Source organism: Triplophysa rosa, linkage group LG7, assembly GCF_024868665.1.
Source record: "Triplophysa rosa linkage group LG7, Trosa_1v2, whole genome shotgun sequence".
In the NCBI taxonomy this organism is placed as follows: Eukaryota; Metazoa; Chordata; class Actinopteri; order Cypriniformes; family Nemacheilidae; genus Triplophysa; species Triplophysa rosa.
Genome location: NC_079896.1, coordinates 2,477,799 through 2,505,238, shown reverse-complemented (window position 1 = coordinate 2,505,238; position 27,440 = coordinate 2,477,799). Strand labels below are relative to the sequence as shown.

General features: G+C 38.9%; 4 protein-coding genes across 5 annotated transcripts; 3 read left to right on the top strand and 1 right to left on the bottom strand.

Moving 5' to 3' along the window:
• The first annotated feature begins 86 nt into the window (after nt 1–86).
• gpr180 (G protein-coupled receptor 180) lies at nt 87–5,107 on the top strand. The gene is made up of 9 exons (XM_057338076.1): nt 87–290; nt 464–604; nt 751–954; nt 1,067–1,247; nt 1,325–1,374; nt 1,458–1,615; nt 1,901–2,092; nt 3,908–3,985; nt 4,079–5,107. The coding sequence occupies exons 1-9, from the start codon at nt 152–154 to the stop codon at nt 4,229–4,231; spliced, it is 1,296 nt and encodes a 431-aa protein (XP_057194059.1). The 5' UTR covers nt 87–151; the 3' UTR covers nt 4,232–5,107.
• A 1,020-nt stretch (nt 5,108–6,127) lies between these two features.
• tgm8 (transglutaminase 8) lies at nt 6,128–14,350 on the top strand. The gene is made up of 13 exons (XM_057338828.1): nt 6,128–6,196; nt 8,003–8,164; nt 8,250–8,495; nt 8,581–8,699; nt 9,929–10,057; nt 10,156–10,336; nt 10,416–10,551; nt 10,778–10,887; nt 10,976–11,218; nt 11,300–11,581; nt 12,341–12,504; nt 13,769–13,902; nt 14,153–14,350. The coding sequence occupies exons 1-13, from the start codon at nt 6,163–6,165 to the stop codon at nt 14,334–14,336; spliced, it is 2,124 nt and encodes a 707-aa protein (XP_057194811.1). The 5' UTR covers nt 6,128–6,162; the 3' UTR covers nt 14,337–14,350.
• Nucleotides 14,351–14,838: 488 nt separating this feature from the next.
• On the bottom strand, nt 14,839–18,427 carry ccndbp1 (cyclin D-type binding-protein 1). Of its 2 annotated transcripts, none has more exons than XM_057338829.1 (11): nt 18,269–18,427; nt 17,792–17,851; nt 17,629–17,708; nt 17,466–17,547; nt 17,118–17,214; nt 16,921–16,994; nt 16,389–16,465; nt 15,947–16,200; nt 15,783–15,843; nt 15,222–15,268; nt 14,839–14,950 (listed from the first exon to the last, which is right to left on the bottom strand). In XM_057338829.1, the coding sequence occupies exons 1-11, from the start codon at nt 18,354–18,356 to the stop codon at nt 14,839–14,841; spliced, it is 1,032 nt and encodes a 343-aa protein (XP_057194812.1). In that variant the 5' UTR covers nt 18,357–18,427. The 2 variants fall into 2 exon arrangements, with proteins under 2 accessions (XP_057194812.1, XP_057194813.1); XM_057338830.1 differs by having other exon boundaries at nt 17,788–17,851; nt 18,269–18,384.
• A 2,758-nt stretch (nt 18,428–21,185) lies between these two features.
• pck1 (phosphoenolpyruvate carboxykinase 1 (soluble)) lies at nt 21,186–24,730 on the top strand. Its single transcript, XM_057338222.1, has 9 exons — nt 21,186–21,452; nt 21,872–22,158; nt 22,239–22,423; nt 22,508–22,711; nt 22,791–22,978; nt 23,075–23,237; nt 23,321–23,545; nt 23,624–23,851; nt 23,936–24,730. The coding sequence occupies exons 2-9, from the start codon at nt 21,935–21,937 to the stop codon at nt 24,391–24,393; spliced, it is 1,875 nt and encodes a 624-aa protein (XP_057194205.1). The 5' UTR covers nt 21,186–21,452; nt 21,872–21,934; the 3' UTR covers nt 24,394–24,730.
• The last annotated feature ends 2,710 nt before the right edge of the window (nt 24,731–27,440 follow it).

Sequence of the window (27,440 nt, the reverse complement as noted above, 5' to 3'; positions counted from 1 at the left end):
AGCTCTCATTGGTTACTTAACTGCGCTTGACAGAAATATCGCCATTTGATTGGTTTGTAACATAAGTCAATCATTCTGTAGGAGGACGCTGCCGTATCGGCCTCATTCATTACAGCGAATGAAGAAAATCAGCTTGCGTTGAAATGAAAACATGCTTCTGTTTGTTATAAACCTCATCGCGCTTTTGTTCTCTTCATGTCCTGCAAATGCAAAAACAGTTTCTGGAGTTTTCCGGAGTGACGCGGCGAGAGAAAACAACGGGCAATATATCACAAGATTTCTTTATCATGGTACGTTTAATTCTCAAAACATATGTACGTATATATTAATGGCTTTTTTGCACTTGCATGTCTGAAAGATTTAAACGAGAAGGCGGAATGCAGGACTGTGATTGCTGTTGACTGTAATACACTGTATGACACACGTACAGTATCTCTATGATAATCACGTGACTCTTGTTCAGGTGATAATGGACTGCTGGTGTATCGTGTGGATAATGTCGACATGGCTGTGCAGAAGGAGGCCAGACTGTTGGTGTTTCAAGGGCTCCAGGCTTTTGAGAATCTCAGCTGTCTGGAGAGAGTTTCATCTGCGCACATCTCCAGTGAGATCACTTACTCTCTCTCTCTCTCTCTCTCTCTCTCTCTCTCTGTCGCTATCTTTTCAGATGTACTCAAATAACTTGCCATATTTTTGGTTATATAACAACCGGTGTGTGTATGAATTAATACTGTTATGTGTACATCTTAGTTCCAGTGAGGAAAGAAGAGCAGAACCAGACGATTTCCCAGCAGTCCGGTTCACAGCTGCTGTGGCACGTGATGTACACGGACCGCTACACCTGTCAGGAGGGGCAGATGGACGCACAGCTGGAGGACGTACACTTCCAGATCACCCTGCTGAATCCAGATGCTGCGGGAAACCCGCTGGACCACTTCAGCGCTGAGGAGGCCGGTGAGACCACGTGTCGCACTTTCAATCTGCGTCTTACAAATTCGGTTTTGTTTCGTCAGTGTTCAGTGTTCGTCAGAAACAGCTAGCAGGATGATTGCATTCGTCATTACAGGTCTGCACAGTTTCTACTTCATTTCGGTCTTGGCGTATTTCGTGGCGTCGTGCATCTACGTACAGCCGCTGTGGCAGGCGTTGAGTAAAGGCGGCCCCATGCACACCGTGCTGAAGGTTTTGTCCACGGCGCTGCTTCTGCAGGGGACGTCCGTGCTGCTCAACTACATCCACGTGGCCCGGTGAGACACATCAATATCAAACGATCAGTTTTCATCATCAACATTATTATGGGATGTCACGTGTGTCTGCCCCCCAGGTACGCTAGAGATGGGGTGGGGACGCCTCTGACGGGCAGCCTGGCGGAGTGTGAGTGTGCATTTCTTCTCTTTATGTCTCACAAACATCTGTGACGTCATCTCTGAACGCTTGCTTATTTATGCGTGTGTTAGTGTGTGACATGATCGCTCAGGTTCAGATGGTCTACATGTTGTTGAGTCTGTGTGTGGGCTGGTCTCTGAGTCGCAGCAGGAAGTCTCTGAGTAAACCGCTGCAGTGGGATTCGTCTCCTGCCTCCACGGGTGTAGCGCTGGCGACTGTCATCACACAGGTCAGTCTCCATCCTCGCAGCTGAGGATCCACTCAACACACGGGTGCTAAGAAACAGTAAGAAGTCACAGTAAGAAGTCAAAGGTGACAGCACGAAACAAAATGAGAAATTCCAGCATGAAAGCTAAAAAGAACACTACAAAGTCAACATGAAAACAAAACGTACTTTCTAAAAGCTGCAATCTGTAACGTTTGCCTCTCCATCACAGTCTCCGTTCGATCCAGATACTCTCGTGGTTTTACTTTAGCCTGACACTAGCATGACACGTGTGTGTGTTTTGTGTAGGGGGCATTACTGATCTGGGAGCAGTTTGAGGACACAGAGCATCACAGTTTTCACGCGCATCGCAGTATCGCCGGGCGGCTCCTGATGGTTCTGCGAGTGGCGCTCGCTCTGTTTCTGGCGTCAGTTCTTTATCAGATCGTCTCGGCAGAGAGAAGCACGCTCAAGAGAGATTTCTATCTCAGCTTTGCCAAGGTAACGCTCACAGACCGTCTGATGCATACTGCCACGTGCTTTCTCCATCTGTTTGTTTATTCAGTAAAGAACTAAATGTTATTACCAAATTAAGACAATCCCACTTCTTAAAGATTTGGTTACTTTAATAAACGTGTGTAACAACATTGTCATACAAAAAAAGTATCATATGAATTTTTTTACACTATTAACATTTTTAAAGGGATAGTTCACCCAAAAATGATCACTCTGTCATCGTTTACTCACCCTCAGGCTGTTCCAAACCTGTATAAATGTCTTTGTTCTGCTGAACTCAAAGGAAGATATTTGAAAGAATGTCAGTAACCAAACAGATCTCATCCCCCATTTACTGCCATAGTAGGAAAAAGTAATACTATGGAAGTCAATGGGGATCTGATGAGATCTGTTTGGTTACTGACATTCTTCCAGATATCTTCCTTGAGTTTAGAAGAACAAAGACATTTATACAGGTTTGGATCAATCTACGGGTGAGTAAATGATGAAAGAATGATCATTTTTGGGTGAACTGTCCCTTTATTGGTTAAACTGCCAAAACGTGCCGTGACAATATGTATCATGTTTTTCTGTTTTTTAAGAAGTTCTCTCTTAATTAATTATCTTAATTTTATTTTTATGTTACTATTAAGTTTTAATTTTCAGTGACGGACCTATTCAATTTTTATTAATTTACACACAGTAAAATTTAATTCATACAATTAAACCTTAAATTGTGCCCATTCTCGCCATTCTGAATGGACATGCTTTAAAAATTGTATGACCATATTTCTGACCATTCGTCAAAACCGGGCTTTACTTCTCTCTTTTTTCTGCAATTATGTAATTTTAGTATTTTCTCCCCCTCTTTCTTTAATGCAACACTATGACTATGACATACCACTGTTATACCACTTTTCACTAACTGTATCTGTTTCTGTTTTTTTATTTTATTTTTTGTTCTTATTTCTTTTTTATTCATACATTTATGTATATACTGTATGCATATATTTTTTAATAAAAACAAATCAATAAAAAATAGAATATAATTTTTTTTTGCCAATTCTCTAACAGTTTGTAAGTACAACAAAACTGTTAGTAAAAACTGTTATTGTTTTGGAAATCGATCTTTTAATCTTTTTAACTTAGTTTAAAATATCATAATACTATTGTATCGTGAACCCAATATTATGTATTGTATCAAATGGTAAGCTAAGTTTATCGTCATAACCCAATAAAATGATCACTTAAATATTTGTCAGAACCAGAGTTATTATAGTTTTGATTTTAGTTTTATTAATATTTTAAATTAACTTATTATTTAAATTTTAGTGAAAGTTTTGCAATTTTGGTATATGCTGTTGTCATTAATTTATTGGTATATTTTTAATGTTGCTATATAAGATTATTTTTTATTTTAGTTTTTGTTTATTCTTATAATTTTACTGCTTTAAACTTACTTCAGTTTATTTTTGAGGCAACATTTCAATTTTTCCTTGAGTTAAGTTTTTCCAATAATTTTTAGGTCAATATTTGATTTGATTTCAATGAACAGGAACGTTTTCAAAGTTTTAATTTTAGTAAACTAAAATAACCTTGGTCAGAACTGGTAGAACTAAATAGCAGTTCATATATTTATGAAGATACAGATAGGATTTATTTCTTAGTAATAATTTTCGTTAAAACTGTATGTTTTTCCCTTTTCTTTTTGTCTATTGTGAATGAACACTGCACTGTACTGCACAAGTTTTTCAGTAGCTGATATAATTTTGGTATCCTGCAAATGATCAGCCAGTAAACCGTTGGGTTTTTTGGTTTCAGGGCTGTTTTTTGTGGTTCCTGTGTCAGCCGGTCCTGGCTCTGTTTTCATTAACACTCAACGAACATCAGAGGGAAAAGGTAAGAGAGTGAACTACTAATCTGCATCCATTAGAGCTCCGCCCACTTTAACCATCTCACCCTCCTGCTGTGTGTGTGTGTGTGTGTGTGCAGGTCATTACGATAGGCGTGATTCTGTGTCAGTGTATCTCAGTGGTGGTGCTGTACCGCCTGTTCCTCTCACGCAGTCTGTACTGGGAGGTGTCGTCGCTGTCATCCGTCACCCTGCCTCTCACCATGAGCCGAACTGCCCGTGAGCGATACTGAGCGGATGGGTGGTACCACAGCAGCCGACTGATGGAGGCCCTGGGGTCCCACACGGGAGAACGTTCAGCACGCAGAAGACGTCTGTGAGCTCAACGTCTGATGCAGAGAAACACAAACTGTCCTGCGTCGCCCAGCTGATGCTCTTTAAATCACACGGCATGATCGGGCACTGAAACGCACACAACATCTGCAGAGGGCAAATGTAAAGGACTTGTTTATCAGAGATGATGTCATTATTTTGTGCTAATTTAAAGTTACGCAACTCACCTGGAGTTATTCTGTGGTTCACTTTGTTATAAACGCATCACGTTCTGTCACAAGTCAAAAACAATGAAAGATGAAGCGTTATCGAAGGCAATAAAAAACATAATTTCTGAAATCACAGAGATAATGCATCTTGTTTTTCTTGTTTTGATTTGTGATCTGAATTTTTCGTTCCAAGTGCCTGAATTGACGATCACTGAGGGGCTTGTAAGTGATTATTAGAGAAATGAATATTTATTGATCCGCTGGCCTGGGTCCGGCACATTTCAGTCTAACGGATGACAAAAACTGTTAACTCATGCATGTGTTGTCAGAGACTTGAATTGTATCAACATTGTGGTAAATAAACACGCACGTAAATGAATTTACATCTCTTCTGTCAACACCTGACCGATCAGTTCTGACTTCTAGCTCTTCTACTTTTCTAAAAAACCTTAGCTCTGTATACTGTGATAGGCTATATGAGACCAGTTTTATTGCACTTATGCTTTTTGTTGTACTTATGTTGTTCCAATTGCTTCCGTTGTTTCCCTCATCTGTAAGTCGCTTTGGATAAAAGCGTCTGCTAAATGACTAAATGTAAATGTAAAAATGAGTCAGATTTTATTGCGTGTGTCACTCTCAGTAATACACCGAACCGAATTAAAAAATCATGAGAAAGTTGAATATTCATAATGTGTCATCGGACAGCTCACGACTAGCATGAACTTTCCATGCGATTGTGACGAAATAAGGTTAATTGGCTCTATTCTTCATGCCGATGATGTAATATGCCGTCAGCACCCTGCAGTTCTTCAACCATTCAGATTACAAAACCATTCACTCAAAACATCAGAAATTCAACTTAAACATTGAAACTTAATCAATTTAAGCTTTCAGGAACAGTTAATGAACTTAGAATAGTGTTGATGTTCCCAGAGGACAATGTCAATGCTCAGATGTTGCTCAATCATCAGGAGATTTGATGGAGTTGTTTTATTGAAGTATCAACTCGGTCTCGGTTTTTTCTTCAAATTGCTAAGAAGAAATAAAACCAGAAATGAGACAATTGTTAAGCTACACGAAGAGCATGGAGGTGTAAAATGAATGTAGACTGCAGAGGTTAAATCCACATTGTCTCTTCTGAAATTCTGAAAGAGATATTTGTGAGATTTCTGCCTTTTTTCGCAAGAGAAATATCTGAGACTTCATTTGAGAGAAATAATATTGAGATATTACAGAGATGTCATCTGTGATTTCAACAGTGTCCTTTCAACATCACGAGATGATTAATACAGCAACTGAATGTCTGCGACTGTGTCGCAAGTGAAATAAAAAACACTAATTTCTTTCTTTCAGGATGGAACCGTTAAACTCAAATTAAACACGTGTTTCCATTCTATAAAATATGAACGGATACTTTAGCAATAATTAACAGGCAAATATAGATTCATCTTACCTTCCCTCTAATTGGAATGACAACATATGTCATTTATTTTCTAAACGTTCATTATTTTATTACTCAACAAGGTTGACTCCTGTAATGACAGAGTCAATGACAGAGGGTGTGCACATGTGCTCAATGTTCTGAGATTCGTGGGAGGTGACGGGGCAGGGCATCTATAAAACAACCCAACATTCATTCATCCAAAACACAGACGCACACTGCACCAATCTGAAGAGACGACATGAGCATGACAAACTCTAACAACACGCAGCAGGGTGAGAAAAAGACATGTTTGGCATTGTTGGGTTATAGTTCTGTAAATACATATATGCTAAGAACTTAATACTGTCTTTACAAAATCAACCATGTGTGAAAAGAGTATAGTACTTATGTTTTTGGGAGGTCGGTTACCATTGTATAACCACGTTTTTACTACAAATACCATGGTTAAACTATAGATATAGCAAACCCGTGGTTAATCTGTGGTTACCATTATATTTACTCGTAGTAAAAATATGGTAAATACACTGTAAATTCAGGATAGAGCAGCTAAGACAAAGAGAAGAACCCAGATGTTACATTTTCATAGCTCAGGAGGTTTGATTAAGCTAGGTTTATTCAAATATTGGCTTAGTCGTAGATGCTAAAATTGCTTAGGGGAAATAAAAACAGAAACAAATGAGACACTTCCGAACCATGAGGAGTATGGTGAATGAATGTAGATCGTAGAAGTAAAATAATCTGGATTTGGGTAAATTTGATGAGAAAGTTTACGTTCATATTGAGATCTTCAATAATATTTCGCTTAAATGAGCAACTCCGCTCAGGCTGATCTTCTTTACCAAAGTAAAACTGAGCCGATTCACATTCAGAACGAAAATTCTGTCATCATTCACTCAGCCTCATGTTGTTTCAAACCTGTGTACATTTTATTGTTCCACTGAACACAAAAGAAGATATTTGGAAGAATGTTTGTAAGCAAACAGTTCTGGGGCACCATTGACTTCCATAGTACGATACTACTATGGTAGTCAATGGTGGCCCAGAACTGTTTGGTTTCCTATTTTATTCTATATATCATCTTTATAAGCAGAACAAAGAAATTTATACAGATTTGAAACAACATGAGGGTGAGTAAATGATGACAGAATTTTCATTTTTGGGTGAACTGTTCCTTTAAGATTCTGCTAACTGATAAAACCTTAAAGGCTATTTTAGACACACTGGAAGAACAAGCTCTTTAACATGGTGATGAAAAGCTCAGATGTTTTTCTCTGATGAGATATTTGTTTGGTGACACTTGGGACACGGGTGAAAATGTATTAATAATTTGAGAAAACTAATCGTGACCGTGGTTCTTTATTTACTGGTCATGAAGGCAACTTTATTTTGTGTGTTTTATAAAATGCAGAAGGTTCCAAAGCAGCTATTAAAAGGGAAACAAATCATTTAAAGCTTTTGTTGTATAATAGTGATGTGTATAAATGTTTGACACCATGCACCTAATGATCACAATTTTTTCAAACAATGTCTATATTCAATGATCAATGAATGTTGATTCAGTTCAGTTCAAGAACACCATCAATGTTGCATACGTTGCATAATTGTGAAACAAAGTTGAATTAACCTTAAAATCAGCCTTAACATGCTCAATGCTCAAAACGATGCTGTTCGCTTCCTTCTCCTACAGGACTTTCATTTATTCCGGGGAAAAAACTTCTTCTATCGTACGTACAGTATGATGCAGCTTAAGCAGTGATTGACACCAAACTGAATAAAGAACAAATTACGTCTTTTAGTGTATCCTTGCCAGCTTTCTTACGAAAGATTTTGACATTCACAGCTAGGCTACTTGACTTGACACTTTATCAGACTGAACGTGTAAAATGTAATCCGTCAGTCAACGCCACACCTCGCTATGTTGAAATATGCATTGTCTCATCTCGTGATGTAACATCAGGTCACGGCAGGGTTATGGAGTCGTTCGTCTAGTTCAGACTTTCTCAACTTTGGCCCTCGAGGACCAGATCCGTGAACCTCTGGTTTTGTTGTTGTGGTTCTGAAACATGCGTCTCTTGCAGATCTTATGAAACTAGACCTTCAGTGCAAGAAGAACAACACAGAACATCACACACATGAGATCACGACTGAACGACTCATCGTCCGGAGAGGGAAACCTTTCAGATTGACCCTCAGCGTGGAGCATCCACATCTCGACCACATCGAGCTGACTGTGGAAACAGGTATGAAAAAGTTAACATTAAATCTAAACTTTCTGAGGTATTAAAGAGATCTCATCTATGATTCTTTATTCCTGAAAAATTTCAGGTCCCGATGCGTCTGAAGAGAAGGGTACCCGCTCATCATTTGGCAATAAACATCCCCAGGTTAACAACTCTGGAAAATCCTGGAGCCTTCAAGTGTTAGACAGCACACCTTTGACTGCCACCCTGTCTGTTCTCTGCCCGTCAAACGCCAGCATCGGTCTGTATTCACTGTTTGTGAAAACTGGCTCGTCGGACGTGGCGGCACGTGTGGGCACGTTAACGGTGCTCTTTAACCCGTGGTGCGATGGTACGTCTCTTTCTTTACACATCCCCTATCATCAATCATGTCTCTGATGTATGTCCCGTCCTCACTAACCTTCTCCTTATTACAGAAGATTGGGTGTTCCTGGCCAATGACGCAGAGAGACAGGAGTATGTTATGAATGAACAGGGAATCGTGTACAAGGGAGTCAATGAATACGTCACATCTGAAGCCTGGGACTTCGGGCAGGTGAGATGATGGTGCTTTTGTCCACACGTGACTCATACAGATTTCTTTTGTTTGAGAAGTGGCGCTTACCTTTGAAAACGTTGCTAGGGTGGTGAGTGGTTGCTATGCGACTGGAAGTGATTGGTTGGTGAAAAGTGAATCAGAAAAATGGTGACATCAGCTGTAAAACACAAAACAGTTGTTATGGAGAGATTTTTTTAGAATGAAGTGAAGCAATGAATAGAATTGAATGCAAGTGAAAACATTTTTAGTATTCAAGTAAGCAAAAGTCTATTTTTAATTCAAACTGACTTTGAATTTAAGGTTTGTTCAATTTACCAATTTACCAACCAACCATAAAAAAAAGTGTAAGCACGTTTTACAAATTACAATTTTTATTTTATTATTATTTTTTTTTCTTTTCTTTTTTTTAATTACATTACATTATATTATTCTATATTATATTATATTATATTTATTAATTACTTATTTATTTATTTATCACTGTTGGGTGGGATGGTTTTTTGTAATTAAATTCTTCTTCTTGAGAAAAAAGTCAAACAAGGGATTACGTTTTATTTTTAATGCATTATTTTATATTGAATGCATTTATTTTATATTTAATGCGTACTATTTCTTCCATTTATATATACTGTGTGTACTTTCTACAATTCTGCATAAAACATTGTTTGCATAAAAATTTGTTAGAAATTCATATTCTTTTCTTTTTTAATTTTCTTTCTGAAATGTATATGACATTTACATTTACATTTACATTTAGCAGACGCTTTTATCCAAAGCGACTTACAGATGAGGGAAACAATGGAAGCAATTGGAACAACATAAGAACAACAAAAAGCATAAGTGCAATAAAACTGGTCTCAGAAAGCCTACCACAGTATACAGAGCTAAGTTAGGTTTTTTTATAGAGGAAGAGTAGAAAAGAGATAGAAGTCAGAACTGAACAATTTATTTAAAAGTAACGTTTACTGCTTGTTTACAGGTAATGTTATTAATCAATTTAATTTAAGAGTTGAAAGGTAATTTCAATCGTCCATGTGGTCAAGGATGAAACAGCTTTTAAGAATTATTTAGTCATGTTTAATCCAATTACAGAAAAATGTGTAATTTAAATACAATGCTGATGATGTAATTTATAATGAATTACTTTTTAAAGTCGCTTACCCACCACTGATCTCAACACATGATTGTAAGACGAGATGGTTGAAATCTCTCGTGTTTTTCTCTAGTTTGAAGATGATATTTTGGACATCTGTCTGAAGCTCTTGGATTTGAACCCAAAGTGTGTAAAGAACCCACAGGAGGATTATTCAGCGCGCTGTAACCCCATTTACATCAGTCGAGTGATCAGCGCTATGGTAACATCGACATTGATATTGAATTACTTTGTATTGCTCAGCTGTTCGTTTCTCTCACATAGGATTTTCTCTTGGAAACTCTGCTCTGAATCCTACAGATAAACTCTGATGATGATGATAAAGGTGTGATAGTGGGTAAGTGGGAAAGTACGTTTATTGGAGGCGTCGAGCCGAGTCACTGGACCAGCAGTGTGGACATCTTAAGAAGGTGGATGAAGTACGACTGTTACCCCGTCAAATTTGGACAGTGTTGGGTGTTTGCTGCAGTGATGTGCACAGGTACACACACACACAGTACAGTGTCTTATGTGTGTAGTGTGTCTAGACTGATGTGTATGTGTGTACATATTGTGTGTAGTGTTGAGATGTCTGGGGATTCCTTGTCGTGTTATCACCAACTATCAATCAGCCCATGACACCGAGCTAAACCTCATTATTGATGAATACTACGGTGATTACGGCGTGACTCCCAAACAAAGCCTTGACACGGTTTGGTAAGTAAAATAATATCTTTTCGCAAGATAGAAAGTAATTTTAAAGGCATCAAGTCCTTCATATTTCTGGTCAAATCATTCAGTACAAAGAGAATAAATGGAGAAGTTTGTAGAATTTCGGACTGTATTACCAACACGTATAATGATTTTGTTTAACAGCTCGTTGCTGTTAGTTGCTAGGAAAAAGAAATGTGATATATTTGATGGAGGAACTACCTTAATGTAGGAACTACCACGTGTGGGTGGAGGGCTGGATGAGACGTCCTGATCTCACTGAAGACTCGTTCTACGACGGCTGGCAAGTCCTGGACCCAACGCCACAGGAGAAAAGTACAGGTGACCTGAGCCTTACAACCTTTGACACGAAAGAAACAGAAGGATAAGACGGATAAAGAGATTCACGTGATCGTTTTGCTGTGTGCAGATGTTTACTGCTGTGGTCCGGCTCCGGTGACGGCCATCCGCGAGGGACACACCGATATCAAATACGATTTGCAGTTTGTGTTCGGAGAGGTCAATGCTGATAAAGTCTCGTGGCTGGTTATGGCCAACGGCTCCAAGAAGAGGATTCAGTCAAACACCAAAGCTGTTGGACAGTCTATCAGCACTAAAGCTGTAGGCAGCAACAAAAGACAAGACATCACGGAAAACTACAAGTACACTGAGGGTCAGTCTGCACACTTCAAACTCTTACACTTGCACTTCCTCTGTGTACTCATCTGTTCTTCTGCCTCGTGTATACCTTCAGGTTCTGAGAAGGAGCGAGTTGCGTACGAAGAGGCCGTGAAGAGAGCCAATGACGTGAGGATGATCGAAGCTCCTCCTCGTCCAAAAGTAGAGATGAAGATCAGCCTAGATGGGAAACCACTGAACGGCGTGGATATTCAAGCACACCTCACTTTAACCACAGACAGTCCTAAAACACAGGAGCTGACGCTGAGGATGAACGCTCAGATCATGAGATACACCAACAGCCCGGAGGCCGGAGTCTGGAGTGACACCAGAGACATCCAGCTGCAACCCAAGAAAGGTATCAGGGGGACACAAACACACAAAAGAAGTCAGGTCATATATTTAGCATTTTGAAAATAAACCTATAATTATAAGGGCTGATGAAAAAAGTCATTTAAAATATCCAAATGTATTATTGTTTGGTAAATGGTTCCAAACTAGCCTTCATCGTGCAAAACACCTTCGCTTTTAATTTGTATAAGGTTATCAGCTTTGCTTTGTAGATAGTTGTTTCTACCATAGGCTAGTTGCACAAGATGGCGCCGGTGAGTCCGCAGACTAATTTCCGGTCGAATAACACTATAGAGTTGTTTTGGGTTAACGAAGTGCTCAGCAATGTGAAGAAGATCTGTCGTGTGGCTCTCGGATTTATTGCTTTCTTCTTCTTCTTCTTTTATCTAAAAACACCCATATTTGCCGGTGTTGTATAAAAATCAGACTCCCCGTGAGATTACGACTCCCCTGTTTTCCCCTACGAAGGTTAGGATTAGGATTAGGTGTGGGGGCGGGATTTAGAGATAGGGACCAATCACAAAGCAGCATACTAAGTGAATGAACCAATCAGAAGTAGGGGAGTCGTAATCTCACTGGGAGTCGAATTTCGGTACAACACCGGCCAAAAATTCCCCTTTTCCCATACAGTCGGTGTTATACAACCGGAAATTACTCTGCCGACCCAAAAGCTCACCGGCACCATCTTGCGAATTACTTGTTAAAATGCTTTTGAAACCCCTAGAAAAAACAGACGTAGTGAAAAGTTTGTTTTATGTTATTTTAGAGCATGTCATTCCCATCTTAATCCCGTTTGCCACATACGGACCAAAACTTCTGAACAACAACTGCATCAAAGTGTCAGTGATCGCAACAGATAAGAAGGATTCTAAAGATGTGTACCTGGTGGAGAAAGACATCGTCCCGCACAGCCCTCCACTTCATTTAGTTGTGAGTGTTTTTCATCTGTAAATCTCAACGCGTGTCTTTGACTCAGTCTGGGGCCAGTTTCAGAAAGGAGGTTTAGTGAAAACTCTGAGTATATTAAGCCTGAAATAAGGGAAACTCTGGGTTTTCCTTTTCAGAATGCGAGGTATGTCAAACCCGTGAAAGCGGGGTAACTCAAGTCCGTTTCTAAAAGAGAGGTCACTTATACTCTGAGTCGGTAACCGTAGTAACTTACTCTGTGAACCTAACCTGGTCAGGAACAGGTTTTCTTTGGTAAACCCAGAGTTTCTATCCATCTCCTCCCCTTTTAAAGCACAAGTGGTGTTCCTCATTCATTACTACAGTCATTCATGTCACACATTATGATCACACAGAGACCATCTCAGTGACATGTCATATGTGCTTTTATAGAGGATCCTGTATGTGAAGAGGTTGCATTCATTCATAGGGATGTACTTTGATTTCAGGAGAGGAATTTAGGACCCGAGTGGAATTTTGTCATTTCCACGTGCATTTTTATTAAAACTGTACCATTTTTCTTTACAGTGAATTAGATATATCAACATATTTATATTACATCAGAGCAGATTCTTTCCATTACATGTTCTCACAAATGATAGTTTTCTATGGAGGATAAGAAATGACTTAATAAAGTGTGTAAATAAAGTGCATGAATAAAGAAATTAATAAATACAGACAAATGCAGAAATGAAGTGATAAAGGTAATAAACAATGAAATCATTCCTACACAAAACTGCTCCGAGCAGGGTTCGAACCGATGATCAGTCTGACTTTAACACACTTACAAGTGTCCTATACACCATGAGAATTTTTATATTATTTCTGTTTAATTTTTGTTGTTTCATTCATTTGTTTGCTTATTGGTACACAGTAAAATCGCCAGTGTTAAAAGGTCAAATTAACTCTCACAGTGTTTATATAATCCACACTTTGAGAGTGTGGATTATATATACACTGTGAGTGTTAATTTGACCCTTTTTCACACTGGCGATTGTGATGTGTACATTTATCTTTTTATCAATTTAAACGAAAGTAATTTTCCGCACATTAATAAATAAGTAAGTCTACCCAGAGTTGATAGAACTAACTCAAATCAGCTGTTCTGAAACCAAAAACTCAAAGTTTCGCATCGCAGTGTTAAACAACTCAGAGTTCACATTTTAACTCGGTGTTGCTTGAACCTCCTTATTGAGACGGGTCCCTGGACTTATGTGTATGTGTGACGTGTGTGTGTTGTTTGTTTCAGGTGAGTGGGACTCCACTTCTGAACGGTGAGATGACAGCAGAAGTGACGTTTGAAAACCCCCTGTCTGCATCTCTGAATAACTGCTCCATCACTCTGACAGGCAGCGGACTGCTCAGACAAACCGAAGAGATCAAGTGAGATGCACACACACAGACACATATGCATATGATAGGAATGTTTTGATGCTGATATGACCAGCTTAAACCAGCACAAACCAGCATCAAAACATACCAAACCAGCATATGCTGTTTTTTTCAACAGGGTACACACACACATGTACACATTCAGTACACACACACATACACAAATATACACACCTTTGTACACACACACAAACTCACACACAATATAACCCCTGCTCCTATCTGCTGTGTGTTTGTTCAGGATCGCTGAGCTCGGTCCGGGTCAGAAAGCTACGCTAAAGGTGCAGTTCAGACCCAACAGAGCCGGACCAAAGAAACTGGTGGCCTGCTTTGACAGCTCGACTTTCAAAGACATCAGAAACAGAGTTGATGTGAACGTCAGACCCTCCTCGTCACGCCTGGGATATCTCGCTTTTGGAAAATAGAAGGGCTTACAGTGTTAAACTGACATTCTATGACTCATAAGTATGATTTGTAATGTTATTTTTATTCTGCACAATTACATGTAAATATGTTCATGTTTGTGACATCGTTTTGATTACGAAAGTGTGTTTTTCTGTCCAGCTGTTTGCCTTTAAATAAACATTGAAGTATGTTCGTGCTTGAAAACTGTGCGGTATAAGAAGCTCTCAAACAACCAGCATGAGAGGTGGAGATGTTTTTATAGTTTATATAAATTAGGTAACATGAAAAACGTTATATATCTCCAAAACACACTGAATTGTTTTAGAGGGCAAACAAATAATATTGTTAATGTCATTTGTCATAAATCATAACATGATATGGAAAAAGGAAAGGATCTTCTTTTGATTGCTAACATCTCTGAAGATTCAACAGAAGAGCATCTCCGATATTTAACGAAGCAAATGTCCTTTTTCACATCGATGGAGCGCTCACACACTTTCACTAAAGTCAGTCTTCAGGACACTATGAGTTCGAGTCACGTAGCAGTGATTGTACTTTCTCCAGGTTGTGATTGACAGCCCCGTCCAGAAACGCCACCCATGAAACATCTGGCTCCAGACAAACATGACTCGTCCTGAAAGACGGATCAAAAGAGAATAAATGATGCACACGGTTAAACAAACAGTGAGGAACAAATGAATATTTGTTCAGTATAATTACTGAGGAGGCGTTACTGAGAGGGTGTGAAGTGTAATAAGGTATGCGTTAAACATACGAGCATAGATGACATGTCCCAACACAAACTGAACAAGCCATTCTTTAAACTTTTCAATCTTCATGTTTGTTTTGTTCATCTAGTGATCTCTGAACTAAACCCACTCTAGTGATCTATCTAGTGTTCTCACCTAGTGATCTCCAGCACCTTCTTCAACACAAATACCAGTTTACAAACCTATAATGATTAAAAAAATGCATTTATTGAGTTAGTTTTAACATAAATTGATCTAATGGAAAGTAATACAAACAAAAATTATTCTGTACACATATTATGTTTAATGATTAAATTAGTCAATTATATATAAAAACATGTTAAAAGCACAAACAGAATCACATATGTTATCTATTAATTTGAACAGATGTTTGGATATTAAAAGATAAACAGAACAGAGGTGTATCTGAACTTTTGACTGTGTCAGTCATTCTGAGGTGTTCCACACATGAACTCTGAATGATGTTGGGATTGTTTTCATGGGACGCTGAGACACTGCATTTACTCATTTAGCAGACGCTTTTATCCAAAGCGACACTGAGGATTATTACTCATGACAAATTGACAGACACACCTCAAATGAAACACAAACATGGGAGACTGTCATTGTGGGACACATGCAGGGAAGTTGGCCTGAACACGTCCCACATGCGTCAGGTGCAGTTGTGTGATTATGAAACGATCTGTGAGCGCTTACATTCTCGTCCACCGCTGAACGGTCCACAGGTGGGTATAGAGAGAGAGTGAGGTCATCGATGCTAGGAACAAACATAAAGCAACCCATCATTACCTGTACTCTCGTTCCATACGCAGAAAGGGTGTGTACCGCCTACAAAACAATCCTTTAAAAGACAAACCCACCTGGGGCTGACGTCTTTGGCTACATCGGCGAGATCGTCTAACTGCGCAACATTCTCCTCCGTCTCCACTCGACCGTTGTTTCGGACGGCAGAGGAGAGTTTGCGCAGACATGCGCCGGATGCTTTCATAAGACCCTGACACTGACGGATGAGCTGGCGGTCTGACTGCGACCAGTATGTGTCCTGGTTACCACGGACGTCCATGTCATCATCGTCTAAGATGTCTCCAAACGGGTCCTGACTCTCAGCTAGAGCCTTGAGAGAGAATATAGCTCTTTTTTTTCATGTAAATGTGTTTTTCATATTTAACACATTTAAAATCAGAACTTTATGTCATATTAACTGCCCATATTGATAAAGAACACGTGAACAATTATTATATTAAAATGCTAAAGACCATGAATTTTGATTTAGAGGTGAGAATAATTTAGATGACTCCAAACCTGCTCCATCTCTTCCAGGGCATCTTTCACCAAACCAACATTTGACGTCAAGACCGCCAACACAGCGGAGCGGTTATCTGTGAAAAAGGACCAATCAAATGTCTCAACCACATTACCGCGGTAAAATACACCTGATGATCACAGCTGTACAAAAAACAAACTGAGCAATACAATCAGTTTTGAATTTGTTACGATTCAGTTGGACTGCTTAAAGGGATAGTTCACCCAAAAATGAAAGTTCATCATTTACTCACACTCTTGTCATTTCAAATCCATCTGACTTTCATTTTTTCGCAGAACACAAAAGATACTTTAAATAAAGAAAGTTTGTAACTGAACAGCGCCGGCACCCATTCACTTCTATTGTATGAACACAAAACCAGTGTGAAAGTCAATGCTACCGACATTCTTCAAAATATCTTATTTTGTGTTATGCGGGAAATAGAAAGTCACACAGGTTTGAAATGACAAAAGAGTGAGTACAGCTGACATTCATTTTTGGGTGAACTATCACCTTAATAACTCCTCTCACCTTTTGGGAGCTGATTAAACTGGTCACAGGCAGCCCACACTCCTCCGGTAGAGGTCAGCTGATCCTGAGACAAACTTGTGATACAACAGATCAGTTGATCAGATCAGACAGTAAATGCACTCTTTAATAAATTTGCTATAGTACACGTGACAAAAAACACAAACAATAGAATGATGTTGGAATAAGCGCTCCAACACCTTTGTAAAGGAGAAGAGAGAATAACATCCAGCAGCTGAACCAGACCCTCGAAAACCTCAGCGGTCGCATCTCTAACTCCCCTCCTCAGTGTAATTCCTGGCGAAAAAACAAGACTATAAAACATGATTTCTCAACAGCCCGAAAGCTGAGATCATACAGACTGTTCACAGCAGGGTCACGAGACGGCTTTTGTAACAGACGTATTACCCAATGACTGTCTGAGTAATACTCATTAAAATTACTGTCTTAAAACAAGGCAAGAACGTACAAATAATCAAACCTGTAAATAGTCTAATTATTACTACAACCTAGTATCATAACATAGTGTACAGTATATCTTGTTGTACCTTGGCTCTTCGGTAACCAGAAGTAAACTGTGGACAACGCCAGCACGCTCTTCCGAAAAGAGTCTGCCAGTTTTGCACATTCCTGAAATGAGAAGAAACGTCTGATGAGATCCAATGTCAATCGCATCTGTAGGTGGTACAAACTGGGGTTTGGCTGATGCACCTGCTCTGAGGGCACTGGAGGTCTCGAGAACATTAAACTGAGTTTTGTCGCTTCTTGAGATGTTGTCTTGACAGCTTGATCTGTGAGATGAGAGGACATTTGTGAATAATATTGTGAATGTTTGGGGCAGATCTGGTTGAAACACATGATTAAACACACCAACCCAAAGTCTCCCAGAAGTTTGACAAGCTGAACGTGCCGCTGCATTCGTTTGATTCTCCATCTGTAAACACAGAAATACTGGAATGATAAACACGCACACAGGAGTGAATATGTGAGTGACGTCATGAGCCTAAACTGCAGCAAGTGTAAGAGTGTCTAAACAACAATAAGTATGTGAGTGATATAATGTGCATAGATAACATACAACAAACACGTTTACGATGTAATTCAACTACATTTTACATCCCTCACATAACTTGGAAATCGATGAATATTTGTCAATATTACGATGAAACAAGCAACGGAAGAAAACTCAGTGACGTTTACTGTATGCATGTCGTTTAGTTTATTGTTTCTGTACGTTCATTTTAAACGGTTTATATTTCCAGCTGAATGTGTATAGTAGTTTTGATCAGAGTTTAGCCGTTAGCCGTGGACACAAACACGCGTGTCGTGCAGTGAGATAAACTCTTCATACCTCTCACACGATCTCTGGTGGATTTCACACAGTTAACCAGATTCCGCAGCGGCACCAGAACATCTGGACTCGAGTTATCAGCGCTCATGACTCGGTTCGGTCACGGTGCTGTCACATAAACACTCGGAACGAAGCCGCGGCGGAACTCACTGTCTGAATGTTTCGACGACGGAAGGATTTTGTGGTGACTTCCGGTATAATTTTTTTTCAATTATTTTATTATAAAATAAGTAATGTCATATCAAATAAATATATAAATAACAAAATCCAACAAAAGTATTAGAAGATAAATGAAATGTCGATGAATAATACAATTTTTAAAATTAAATTGATCATCTTAATTTTTAAACTATGTGAAAGGTATAATTGCCACATTTAGTATTTCATAAAAACGACTTAAATTAAGACATGCAATTACAGTTTTTACACTTACACATTGTATTGCTTCATCAACAAATAAAGCTTACGGTAGTGATGTGGGCAGCAGGTGGCGCTCGAGAACAACAAAACAAATTACTTTAAAATGATTGACGTTGATGAACATCAAAATTGGACACGTTTGTAATTGTATAAGGACAAAATTACGTTTTCATGTAATCTGGGGCATGACTCAAATAAGTGTCATAAATGTCACTGACAAAAAGGCCATTGCAGTGCAAAAGATATAGATATACAGTATATTACCACAGTATTCTAAGAAGTACTTTGAGTATACAAACAATTCTATAATCATGCAGTATTATGGTTTGCAGGTGCCACTATTGTATTATGGCATCACCATTTGAAATGTTTATCAAAAAAATCTTTATTAGTCTTTATTAAAACTTATGCTGATTCGAACATTGAATCTTTTATCTTTTATCCATATATATGTGTAAATGATTTCAAGACACTCAGGTGGAATTGAGCAACATGCAGACCATTCTGAACCCTCATAAAGATGCCTACATTTGAATTGCATAACCTTTCAATAGATTGTACTTCTTCTTTTAGCCTATGTAATCAGTAAGTTTATTCACAAACAGAATGATAATTTTGTTGGTGGCTGGTAATTCAGAGGTAGTTTTTTTCCATGTGTCTGTAACATCTGACTCTTGTCCTATAAACTTATCCTATAACTTTACATTCACTCTCTATCACGTCATTTCTACATCAAGAACACACAAGTTCAAAGACCAGCACATCTTGCTTTAATGGCAAGTTGCTTGACCCAAACCCGCGGATTCATGTTCTCCAGCAGGATCTGCAAAAGTTCTGAAGATCATCATGGGTTTCAAAGGAAGAATGTCTGACTTTTTATTACACTGTAAAACTTTGCTGTAGTTTTTGCAGCAGGTTTGCCAGTAACTTACTGTAGATTTAATTACATCTTAATATACTTTCCAATTAGTACTGTTTTCAATGACTTTAAAACGCTTTGACTTTTTATATTCAAAATGAGCATGAAGAGACCGGCATTAGCACAGCAACACTGCAAAAAATGACATTCTTCCTAAACATTCCTATCTTGTTTTCTGTAAAAATATTGAAAACTTCTTAAATTATGATACATTTACATAACAAGAAAGGTGACCCAAGATATTTAGTCTAGTTTTATGAAAGAAAAATATATAAACTGGGTAAATTTATGCTTAAAACAAAATTGTACATTAAATCTACAGTAAATTACTGGCAACCCTGATGCGAAATTACAGCAAAGTTTTACAGTTGAGATGCTCAATGTCACAAATTTCCTCGACAACACAGTGCATGAATTCCTCGTTTTTGTCTTTTTAATATTAATTTACATTTGTTTAAAAAAACCATACACATATTTTGGTCTTCAACCATTGCTTACAATTTGGGACACAGTTACATGAAGGACGAGATTACACTTGGAAAAACTAGGAAAAAGCAGAAACATAAAACTGTCTCACAAAGATGTTTTACAATAGACAGCTGTTCATGGATTTGATTTATCACAGCTTATCAGATGTTATTGAGCAGTTGTTAAACTCATCCGGTTGTTATGTTTTCTGTGTTTTGTGTTCAGAGAGGCATGTACATTAAGGGGAAAAACAAGTACAAGTCCTTTGATAAGAGTGTCACGTCCTCTTAAGCTCTCCTCAATGTTTGAGTTTGTTGGTGACATGTAGTCTAATTTCTCCAAATATTTTATTATGTTGTCTTGTTTTTAAAGGCAGTCATGTTGTGAAAATAATGCGAAATCTGCTTTTTAAAATGACAAATAATTCCAGTTATGCATCACACATTGTCAATTTATTCTTCATGTAATCAAACTTCGCATTGTAACTGGTTGTAACTGTACTGTAAAAGTCTTCATGTTATTGACATTTTAACATTGACATTAAACAAAGACTGATATCAGAAGACCAACTTGTTCTTTTGATAATCTGGACATTTAAATCACTTTCCTGGATCGTAAATATATATATAGCCTATATATATATATATAAAAAAAACAAGGAATAATATAAACAATGTAACAATAACGTTTCATTACATGTGCTCTGCAGAAGTACAAATAAAGATTTCCGCTGAAATAAAGACAAACGTTTTTGACATCAAGAAACAAGAAAATTAAGAAATGAGAAAGAAAAATAAGATAAACGATAATGTATTAAAAACGTTACAATAATAAAACATTAGACAATAATTAGCTATTATTCAAAGTCCTTGCTCAAAACATTACATAACGGTCTTAAGTTAAATTTTTTGATTTATCAGTGTGATATTTATCAAGTAACAAAATGAGATTAATTACAAAAATCGTTTTTAAATTAACAGCGCATGCAGCATTTGCAGTGAGTAAGCCTGAGGCGAGCCTCCAGTTCAGCGACCAATCAGAGTGCGGAGATCCTACTGCTCATGACGTAACACGATGATGCTTCGCCGGGAGCTGTTGCGTCACGGCCGTGCGGGTAACAGGTCAGTTCTCTTCGGCTCGGTGATGCAATGATTGTCAGGCGTGTTTTTGACTTTTGTCTCCTGTCGTGTGTGTTTTATGGCCTAGTAGTTTGGCACGTATGAGTGCGTGTGTGCGTGTTACCCCTCCTCCAGAGCTGTGGGGTATTTATACCACTAACTGCCCCACACAATGTACAGAACATTCATGAGCTTCCTCATCCTTACAGACTGACTGATGAAGAACTGTTAGATCAACTCTTTCCACAACAACACTAAGGTAAAACTTTTCATAAAACTTATTTTAAGCAAATGTCTTTTAAAAGGGAGCTTTTTTAATATATTATTTGTATTTTTATTATAATGACATACATAGTAATATATTATTTTTAATATAACGTAACGTATTTTTGTTATAATTATAATGATGCATTACTACTCTTACTTTTATGGATTTATTTTAATGTGCATAAAAAACAAGCAGCGTAATCTTATGAGGCCAATAAAAGGTGACAAATGTACCGTGGTTTTACTGTATTTTTAATGCGTTACCTTTGTAATAAATTGTTTTTATACGATTATAACAATCTTTTTGCACAAATATACAGTAGTAATAATTCATTACAGTAGTAATGGCATCTATCACCAACACTGTACTTATAAAGAGCCATTTTATTAAATGTTTACTGTTTGCTATAGGACTCCCACAAGGACCCTTGAATTCTCTCAGTTTGCTGCGCATCATCAGCATCTCTCAGCATCATGCCTCCCCAGCTGCAGTCACAGAACCAGACCGGAACACGAGTGCTCCAGGGGGATTTGGCATCTCTGAGCTCAGCCCTGAGAGAGTTCATTGAGACCAGCGTGAACCTGTGTCAGCCCGACGCCTTGCACATCTGTGACGGTTCTGAAGAGGAGAACAGGGCCATTCTCGCTCTGTTAGAAGTGCAGGGTGTCATCAAGAAACTGCCCAAATACAATAACTGGTATGATGGATGTTCAAATCGTGTTAAATTAGTAAAAGATTTAAATGTGTATTTACTGATCACAGGTGTTCACGTCACAGCTGGCTGGCTCGCACCGATCCTCGCGATGTGGCTCGTGTTGAGAGTAAGACGGTCATTGTGACACCGGAGCAGCGAGACACGGTTCCGTCGCCCCGCGGATGTGGGGTCAGTCAGCTAGGACGCTGGATGTCTCAAGAAGAGTGGGACAAAGCCATGAACCTCAGATTCCCCGGATGCATGAAAGGTGCGGGACCTTCACAAAAACATGAACCTGTACTGCGGTATTGTGCACTTTAGCGTATTCATCAAAATCCTATTTATTTTGTAGGTCGTATCATGTACGTGATTCCCTTCAGCATGGGTCCGGTCGGATCTCCGTTGTCTAAGATCGGAGTGGAACTGACCGATTCTCCATACGTGGTGGCGAGCATGAGGATCATGACCAGAATAGGCAAATCTGTGTTGAACGTTTTGGCGAACGGAGAGTTTGTGAGATGCCTGCATTCGGTCGGCTGTCCTCTGCCGCTGAAGAGTAAGTCGACGGTCTAAATGGCTTTGGGTCTGTTGACACAAATGAAGAACAGCGAGTGATGTTCAACATTCTGTCATAGAGCCGCTGGTGAACAACTGGCCGTGTAATCCGGACCTGACGCTCATCGCTCACATCCCAGACCAGAGGAAGATCGTGTCCTTTGGAAGTGGCTACGGTGGAAACTCGCTGCTGGGAAAAAAGTGTTTTGCGCTTCGAATTGCCTCCCGCATCGCCAAAGAGGAAGGGTGGCTTGCCGAACACATGCTGGTGAGTGTGGGAAACACATAGTCATTTATAACGCCGATTATGAATAAAACACAAATTTACTCAAATAAAAACTAATTGAGGTACGTCGATGCGCAGATTCTGGGCATCACCAACCCCGCTGGACAGAAGAAATACTTCGCAGCTGCGTTCCCGAGCGCCTGTGGAAAGACAAACCTCGCCATGTTGAAACCCTCCTTGCCCGGATGGAAAGTGGAGTGTGTTGGAGATGATATTGCCTGGATGAAGTTTGACAAAGAAGGTACGAACAAGTAAATAATCGTTGAGAAGAAATATAAGAAATGTGTTTTGTTGTGCTCACGCGCTCTCGTTGTGTATTTAAAGGAAATCTCAGAGCCATCAACCCGGAGAACGGATTCTTCGGTGTGGCTCCGGGAACCTCCACCAAAACCAATCCGAACGCCATGGAGACCATCGACCGAAACACCATCTTCACCAACGTGGCGGAGACCAGCTCCGGTGGAGTTTACTGGGAAGGGATAGATGAGGATATTCCGGAGGGAGTGACGCTGAAATCATGGAAGAACAAACCATGGACGACCGAGGACGGTTGGTAGCATCACTCGATCTCAATGTCGAAGCTCTTCACATATTCCATTTGTTTATATCGTCTCGCGTGTGTTTCAGGTGAACCGTGCGCTCATCCCAACTCTCGTTTCTGCGCCCCGGCTGGGCAGTGTCCCATCATCGACCCGCAGTGGGAGTCACCCGAGGGCGTTCCCATTGAAGCCATTATATTCGGGGGTCGCAGGCCGCAGGGCATCCCGCTGGTGTACGAGGCATTCAGCTGGGCACATGGAGTGTTTGTAGGAGCCGCGATGAGATCGGAAGCCACGGCCGCGGCTGAGCACAAAGGTGAGATGAGCATTTTCAACTTCTGAATAATCACACAAATATTGCTTACAGAATCAAACATGATTTTTTTTCGCTTCCGTACAGAAAAGGTGATCATGCACGACCCCTTTGCCATGCGACCGTTCTTCGGCTACAACTTCGGTCGGTATCTCGCTCACTGGTTGAGCATGGAGAAACATCCCGACGCCAAGTTACCCAAGATCTTTCACGTCAACTGGTTCCGGAAGAGCCAGTCCGGACGGTTCCTCTGGCCCGGGTATGGGGAGAACATTCGAGTACTGGAGTGGATGTTCCGGCGGATACACGGAGAGGCCGGGGCGATGCCCTCCGCGGTCGGGTACGTGCCCGCATACGACTCTCTGAAACTCAGCGGTCTGACGGAGGACGTGGATCTGCACGAGCTTTTCGATCTTTCACCGGAGTTCTGGACTCAGGAAGTTGAAGATATCAAAACGTACTTTGACCGGGAGGTTAATGACGATCTGCCCGAGGAGATGGAGAGACAGCTCAAGCTGCTGGCTCAGAGAGTGAGACACCTGTGAGAAACACACGAGAAATGAAACACTAGTCACAGTGTTTACTTTATAGTTTGTTGAGAGGAATAGTTTATTAATTGTTGTTTTAGCGGTTTTTATTCAAGCTTTTCTTTCATTCAAATCTTAAAATGTCTCATTGCTGTAATCCACAGAAGACGGCAGAGAATATCTGATGTGTGCTCTTTAAAGAAGACTTGTGTGTATTTATCATGATAAATTATTGATGTATTATGTCCAACTCCATGTTTCACATTTATATTCACTTTCGAGTGAAGAACTTTAAGCTATCGAAGGTTTCCATTCTGCTGATTCATGTGTGAATGGAACCATTTCAGTTATCTGAAAGTTGTCATTTATTTTTGTATTTCTATGACTTTTATGATGTCAATTGTACAAATATTAATAAAAGTTATTTAAATGTATGTTGTGTGCATTTTCCTTTTAAAACATTTTAAATGGGTCGATAATCAAGAAGTCTTGCAATTCCTTTAAAATTAGAAATAAGAATTAGAAATTTAAGAATAGAATATTTTTACCGATACGCTTAGTCTCTGAATTAAAGTATCATTACAAATATAAATATGTTACTTTTCTCAAAAACTTGCATACGTAGATCAGATCAAGATTCTCAAACTTACTGAGAACGTCTTCAAGTCAAAGCACTGCTCAAAAAGCATACGTTTTAAAACATTCTGCACAGCTGATTATAATGAAACACATTAGGAATAACTAAACAACATGTAAAACTAGATTCTGAAGAAAATGTGAGTGATGCATTATGGCAAACCGCGGAACTGGGCACTAGGGTGATAACACTTTAAGCCACGAATGAATCTAAGCAACCCCCATGTCTCTACGATGTTCTGATGCAGATATATACATATTGCTAAACGGTTGCTAGGCTAATGTGTTTGATGGCTATAGGCGTGGCTTGGCATCTGCCAATTGATAATACTCTAAGCCACGAGAGAAACGAACCATCCCTCATTAAAATAATAAGTATGATCAATAATAATAGTGAGCTTTTTTCAAAAGCATCACTAATAATACACACTTATTTACATAACTGCACACTGTACAGCTCAGCTCAAAAATTTCTAGTGACTTGATGCTTGTTTACATCAATTTATCAGATGTTGCAACAGTCAAAAAAATGACCTTAATTTTTTATAAGAGGACTGTCATTTTTTACATTGTGGTAAAAAAAGAAGAAGCAATTATTTAAATAAAATATGATCAGTTGTGAAGTCACACAAAGAATTAAGGGAACATCATTTTACAGTTTTTTTCCAGTTCATTTTAAGATTACTTTTACTCTACATTTATAAAAAATAAAAGGTGACATTTTTAAAAGAACCATGTATCTATTACCTTTTAATAGTCTGAAGAACTTATTTCCACTACAAGGAACCTTTTTGAAACAAAAGCACTTTTTAAATACACTTTTTTAGCACCTTTATTTTTACGATGTGTATGTGAGTGTATTTTTTTTTACAGTTAACAGGTTTTATTGTACCATTTTTACATTATTTTCCATTAAAATGACAAACGTGTTTACAGTGCATTGGAAAACTTTATCCCACAATGCATGGCCTTCTATTTCCAGAATGATGAATGAATTATTCTTGTTTTTTAACATCTCTTCTTTGACTTTATATGTGTGACAAATGTTCAGATATTGTAAAACAATGCAAAATTAACAAGTTATCCGACAACAATGTATTTTTTTGAAGTACAGTACACAGCATAGAGTCAATAAAGAGTATAGCACTATTTCACAGCTAACAACCATTCTCTGTGTTTCTAATGTTAAAGGGAAAGTTTACCCATGATAGAAATTCTGTCATGTTTTATTCAACCTCATGTCAGTATACGACTCTTTCTTCTGTGGAACACAAAAGAAGATATTTGGAGAAATGTCTCAGTGGTTTTGTGTCTGTACAAGGGCAGTCAATGGGGTTCAATGTTGTTTGGTTACCAACGTTCTTCAAAATATCTTATTGGTGTTCTGCAGAATAAAAAAAAGTCAAAAGGTTTGGAATGGCATGAGGGCAAATAAACAACAAAATAACTTTTTCTGGTTAACTATCCCTTTCAGCATTACTGAATTACTGATTATCTGTTTTTGATCATGGAACCTGGTCTGATCTGATCCGGTGCACAGCGGCTGGCTGTTGGTTGAAGCTCAACTCTGCAGGACACCGGCTGTCCGTCCCACATGATGTTGCATCACACCAATGAAAGAAATGAAGTTCATTCATGTCAGGGAGTGACGCTGAACAAGCTTGCGTAAACGTTTATTCTGCAGAAATATCTGTGATAATGCCACACTTTCCTGCAACAGTGGAAATAAAGACTTCAAAGGTGGGCGCTTATCAGTACTGAGCAAAGCATGCTGGGTAAATGGGCCACACTCTCTGGCTTGTTGGCCTTATATAACGTCAGCGCACACTGTTCACACAAGCTGACGCTGAAATTGTTCTCTTGCCAAATAGAGAGGACAAAGAATCTGGACTGGGTCCATAATCAAGTAATAGACGGAATATGCAATCGTGATATAATTGATTAATTACTATAATACCTCATTAGAACTCTCTCAGCTGAACTATAAAACATTTAAGATCTGAATTAAAATAGAAATATAACATAGGTGATCAACCAGTTTGTAAAAATATGTTGTTAATCTAACTAAAATAAATGTTTACAATCTCTCATAAGAACAAATACATCACAGATGATGTCCGAAGGCACGTTCAGTTTCTGCTGATGGAGATACCACAACAACATGTTTTTCTCACTCTTATCTGCCGGTGAGTTATGCATTCAACAGCTCTTTAGACATTAACTCACCCGTTTGTCCAATACTCAGAGCTGTAGAGGAATAGACAATATAACACGTCCTCCTGTTTTCTGACCACGCATCAGCATTTATTTGTACAAGCAGTTCATACTGAAGTTTCAAGCATTCAGGGAACATTGAGCTTATCACACCATTAACCAGTGTTGGGGAAGCTACTTTGAAATTGTAGTTAGATACTTTCTTAAAAAAGTAA

Excerpts from the sequence above, each read along its gene's own strand:
- gpr180 (XM_057338076.1), top strand. The coding sequence starts at position 152 with ATGCTTCTGTTTGTTATAAACCTCATCGCGCTTTTGTTCTCTTCATGT. Across the intron at positions 291-463 it reads CACAAGATTTCTTTATCATG|GTGATAATGGACTGCTGGTG; the intron begins GTACGTTTAATT and ends ACTCTTGTTCAG. Across the intron at positions 1,616-1,900 it reads TGGCGACTGTCATCACACAG|GGGGCATTACTGATCTGGGA; the intron begins GTCAGTCTCCAT and ends TGTTTTGTGTAG.
- tgm8 (XM_057338828.1), top strand. The coding sequence starts at position 6,163 with ATGAGCATGACAAACTCTAACAACACGCAGCAGG. Across the intron at positions 12,505-13,768 it reads GCCCTCCACTTCATTTAGTT|GTGAGTGGGACTCCACTTCT; the intron begins GTGAGTGTTTTT and ends TGTTTGTTTCAG. Across the intron at positions 13,903-14,152 it reads AGACAAACCGAAGAGATCAA|GATCGCTGAGCTCGGTCCGG; the intron begins GTGAGATGCACA and ends GTGTTTGTTCAG.
- ccndbp1 (XM_057338829.1), bottom strand. The coding sequence starts at position 18,356 with ATGAGCGCTGATAACTCGAGTCCAGATGTTCTGGTGCCGCTGCGGAAT. Across the intron at positions 17,852-18,268 it reads CACCAGAGATCGTGTGAGAG|ATGGAGAATCAAACGAATGC; the intron begins GTATGAAGAGTT and ends CTGTGTTTACAG. Across the intron at positions 15,844-15,946 it reads GCCAAAGACGTCAGCCCCAG|CATCGATGACCTCACTCTCT; the intron begins GTGGGTTTGTCT and ends GTTTGTTCCTAG.
- pck1 (XM_057338222.1), top strand. The coding sequence starts at position 21,935 with ATGCCTCCCCAGCTGCAGTCACAGAACCAGACCGGAACACGAGTGCTC. Across the intron at positions 22,159-22,238 it reads CTGCCCAAATACAATAACTG|CTGGCTGGCTCGCACCGATC; the intron begins GTATGATGGATG and ends TTCACGTCACAG. Across the intron at positions 22,424-22,507 it reads ATTCCCCGGATGCATGAAAG|GTCGTATCATGTACGTGATT; the intron begins GTGCGGGACCTT and ends TTTATTTTGTAG.